Here is a 4,127-nt window from a genome sequence, read left to right on the forward strand (position 1 = left end):
AGGCAAGTGCAGTACTGTATCTTCAGCACTGATCACAGCCCCAAGAATTAACATGCGAACCTTGGGAAGACTGCACAGATTGCAGACAAAGAATTCAGGATCTGGCGTAAATTGACCATCTCACAGCCTCATTAGCAGCAAAATGGTCATGGGCCATAGACTGAAAAAAACAACTAGCTTTAGCCCAAGACAACAGGGTGCAGGGCTGGATGAACACAGCAGGCCAAGCAGCATCATAGGAGCAGAGAGGCCCAAACTTACTTTTCAGTTAGCTACCTGGTCAAAATGCCTCCCCAAATTCAATAGCTGTGGCCAATTCAGTAAGCTAGGGAGGCTCAAGAACCAGCAACCAAGACAGGTAGCATGGCCGCTATTTTGACATGGTGTGAGCTTTGGAAAATACAAACAGACAGACACACACTGAAAAACTATAGAACTCAGAATATCTGATTTTCCAGGCAGTGTAGCATGATTGGTATAAAAGATTGTACTGTTTATTAATGATCTCCAAGTGTATATGTACAAGAAACTGCAACACAAACTACAAACATTTCACACAAGATCACCTTACAATGGGAGCAGTCCAGGCTTTACCTACTCAACCTTCTCAGTTACAAACACTACTGGTCAAACACCAAACACATCGAGTATGTGCTAAGAGGCAAGCGGTGTGCGGAGAAGGAAGAAATGCTGCCAAGTCTAACAAGAAATGTGCGAGCTTTCATTTTTGCTTAAAAAAAACTGTTATTCCATTTTTTGAAACTTCTGATAGAAAGATAATCACATGGTAAGATTTTGTACTTCAGCAGCACAGGAATCTGGTGTAGGGAGAAACTAGAAATGTGCTGAAATAATGCACCACTCAGTTCTACTCAGCCTGGTGAGAGAGAAGGAGATGTGGAGAACTGACTCCCTCTGCACACCATGCGGACCAAAAGCATAAAGCTACTCTTTGTAACATATTTACAGTTCTGTTGTATGTCCTGTCGAGAGCCACACCAAACTCACAACACAGTGAGGGTCCACCAGCAGATGGGTTTGATTCGCAAACACCTTTTTCTCCCCTTGGTGAAAACTGTAGAAATTATAGGGATTTTCTTTTTCTCATTGAGAAAACAGTAATTCGAGTCACTCCCAGTTGTCACAGCAGACCACTGAAATGGGACGGACTTTCAGGTCAATGAGTCACATTCAACAAGCACCAAGGACGGCCATGAAAGCCACCCTCTCTAAGATACAAACCTCTCCCACCTGTAGAAGGGGAACACAAACTCTGACTGGAGGACCTCTTCCTCAGCCACCTGCATTGCACTTGCATGCTTACTAACTTCAGGCACTGGAATGGGATCATTCTTCACATCTGACCTACAGCCAGGCCTCTTAACTCCAGCAACTGACCGAGGTCGCTATCATGATGAGTGAATTAGCACACACTCTTGCTCTGTAAATCAACAGAGGTAATGAGCTGTGGCTAATTAGGAGGAACGGATAATCGATTAGTATAAAATTCACAACCCTGTGATACCAAGTTAACAGGACAAAACTGTGGGCCAATGTGAATTTGTTGTTTCAGAATAGTTATCGAGTGCCAAAAAAAGCATAGGAGGAATTTGCTCTGGTCTTTTAGCTCAGATGACATTTCCTTGTTAGTCAAAGTTGTCTAAATTGGGTCAAAATCAAAACCTTTTTGTAGGTTATCATGATTTTAAAAGGGGAGTGGGGACTTAGAAATCAACCTATCACTGTCTGAGCAACGATGGAAGCGCTATAGGGAAGGTGAGTGCGTCTTCTGCTGTGACCACTGGACACACTGCAGCAGTGTTCATGTTCTATAGAACCTATCCATCTCCTGCAAATCTCGGCTTTATTTAGATACCAAACTAAACATCTATACAGTGGCTTTAAAACAGATACTATCCAACATGAGGTTTTAGGACTTTTCTTTCCTCTTCAATTTAGACACTTTCTTGACTGTGCCATTTTTGTTGAGCAGTTTCAGAACTCTGTCCTTATGATCCAGAACCTTCATCATGGTATCTTTGGCCTCAGTGATCTGGTCAATAACCAGTTTGCAGCGTTGCATGTTTCCCTGTGAATACAATCGTGCAAAAGTAGTTTGACACATGTTAAGGAATAAACACCGGAGACAGCAGAGTCACGTCAAAAATAAAACCCAATACGTACAAAATTTAACACCACAAGTAACAATCAGGAGCTACGCTGGTGAAAATTATCAAGTTATCAAAATGATCAAACTCAGTGGTGTGTGTTTGGAATGAAGTGGTGAAAACAGATAAATACATTCCACTGACTTTATTTTAAAAGGAAGAGATTAATATCTGATACATTTCACGTTGTCCAATTTGGGGTGCCTCAGTTTATCCAGTCCAGATGTACGGCCACCCCATTTATAATTTATATTGAACCCCTCTATTCATCCATCCATCTCATTTCTTACTCTAGGCCATCCTATATAGCCAGCTACATGGCACAGCCTACCCATTCCATTTTTCATTCAGAGGACTTATTGATTTAGCTACCCAGCATTTATTTCCCATTCTGAGCTACCCCTTTAAAGGTGATACCTTGAGTGATGGCTTAATTCATCCAAGTGGTTCACCAGCTCAAAGTCACACAGCATGGAAACAGACCCTTCGGTCTAACTAGTCCACACTGACCATGTTTCCAAACTAAACTAGTCCCATCTGTCTGCGCTTGGCCCATATCCCTCCAAACCTTGCCCGTTCACGTACTTATCCAAATGTCTTTTAAACATTGTAACAGTACCTGTGTCTACTACTTTCTCTGGCTGTTCATTCCACACTAAAACCACTCTGCGGTTTGTCCTTTTTAATACTTTCTCCTCTCACCTTAAAAATATGCCCCCTAGTTTTGGAGTCTCCCACCCTAGAGAAAACACTTTTGCTATTCACCTTACCTATGCCCCTCCTGATTTTGTAAACCTCAATAAGGTCACCCCTCAACCTCCCACACTCCAGTGAAAAAAAAGTCCCTCAAACCCTGCTTTCCCAGCAACATCCTGGTAAATCTTTTCTGAACTCCCTCTCAAGTTTAATAACACCCTTTCTATAACAGGGCAACCAGAACTGCACACAGTACTCCAGAAGAGGCCTCACCAACACCCTGGACAACCTCCACATGACATTCCCAGAGGACAGGCAAGAATCAACCAAATCCAGAGGCTGATCAGAAATGTGCAAGTACCACAGGCTTCCTTCCCTAAAGGACATTGATGAATCTGTTGGGGTTATTTTTAGCCGCCAACACAATACAGTAGCTTCTTGATGACTTTTTTATTGACACCAGCTATTTATCGCCAGTTTTATTGTAAAACTGAACTGACACACCCCCTACAGTAATTGCATTCCTGAGTTTCTTACAACAATCCACATATTTTAAAGTTCATAAATAATGATGGAATACAGATATAAACAGTTCTGGTGTTAAGAAATCCCATCTAGATACCCTATTCATGCCTGGACAGCCAGCTACCACTGTAGGATTCTATTCCAACTCATTTCCAACAGGCTTCAAAACTTATGGAACTCTTGCTGCTTTCCCTGCTTCATCTCATTCAGCACTGATGTATAATATTTGTTAACAACACCCACTGAATGATGAGTTTGTTTGTACCTTCTCCATCCCACACTTGTTTTAATTCATTCATGAAATCAGGATGTTGCTGCCTGGGACAGCATTTGTTCCCCATCCCCAATTTCCTGGCAGTAAGCTGCCTTTGTGAATCACTCGAATCCATGTAGTTTAGGTCCAGCCACAATGCTGCTCAGGAAGGGAGTTCCTTTTGTCATTTATATAAATGATTTGGATGAGAATATAGGAAGCATGGTTAGTAAGTTTGCAGAAGACACCAAAATTGGTGGGTTAGTGGACATTGAAGAACGTTATCTAAGATTACAAAGAGACCCCGATAAATTGGGTGAATGGGCTGAGGTGTGGCAGATGGAGTTTACTTTGGATAAATGTGAGGTATTGCATTTTGGTGATACAAACAGGGACAGGACTTGTTAATGGAACGGCCGTGGGTGGTGTTGTAGAACAGAGAGACCTAGGGGTTCACGTACATAATTCTTTTGAAATTTGTGTCA

The 4,127-nt window shown here is 42.0% G+C and overlaps 1 protein-coding gene across 1 annotated transcript in view; it reads right to left on the bottom strand.

Annotated features, from left to right (window-relative positions):
* Positions 1 to 472: 472 nt before the first annotated feature.
* Positions 473 to 4,127, bottom strand: part of LOC125484644 (histone deacetylase complex subunit SAP130-like) — a 42,133-nt gene continuing 38,478 nt past the window's right edge. Inside the window, exon 9 of the mRNA XM_048604143.1 lies at positions 473 to 2,139. Coding sequence (XP_048460100.1) covers positions 1,931 to 2,139 — 209 coding nt within the window. The 3' untranslated portion in view covers positions 473 to 1,930. The remainder of the gene's footprint in view (positions 2,140 to 4,127) is intronic.

This window comes from Rhincodon typus, chromosome 13 (genome assembly GCF_021869965.1).
Source record: "Rhincodon typus isolate 14 chromosome 13, sRhiTyp1.1, whole genome shotgun sequence".
In the NCBI taxonomy this organism is placed as follows: domain Eukaryota; kingdom Metazoa; phylum Chordata; class Chondrichthyes; order Orectolobiformes; family Rhincodontidae; genus Rhincodon; species Rhincodon typus.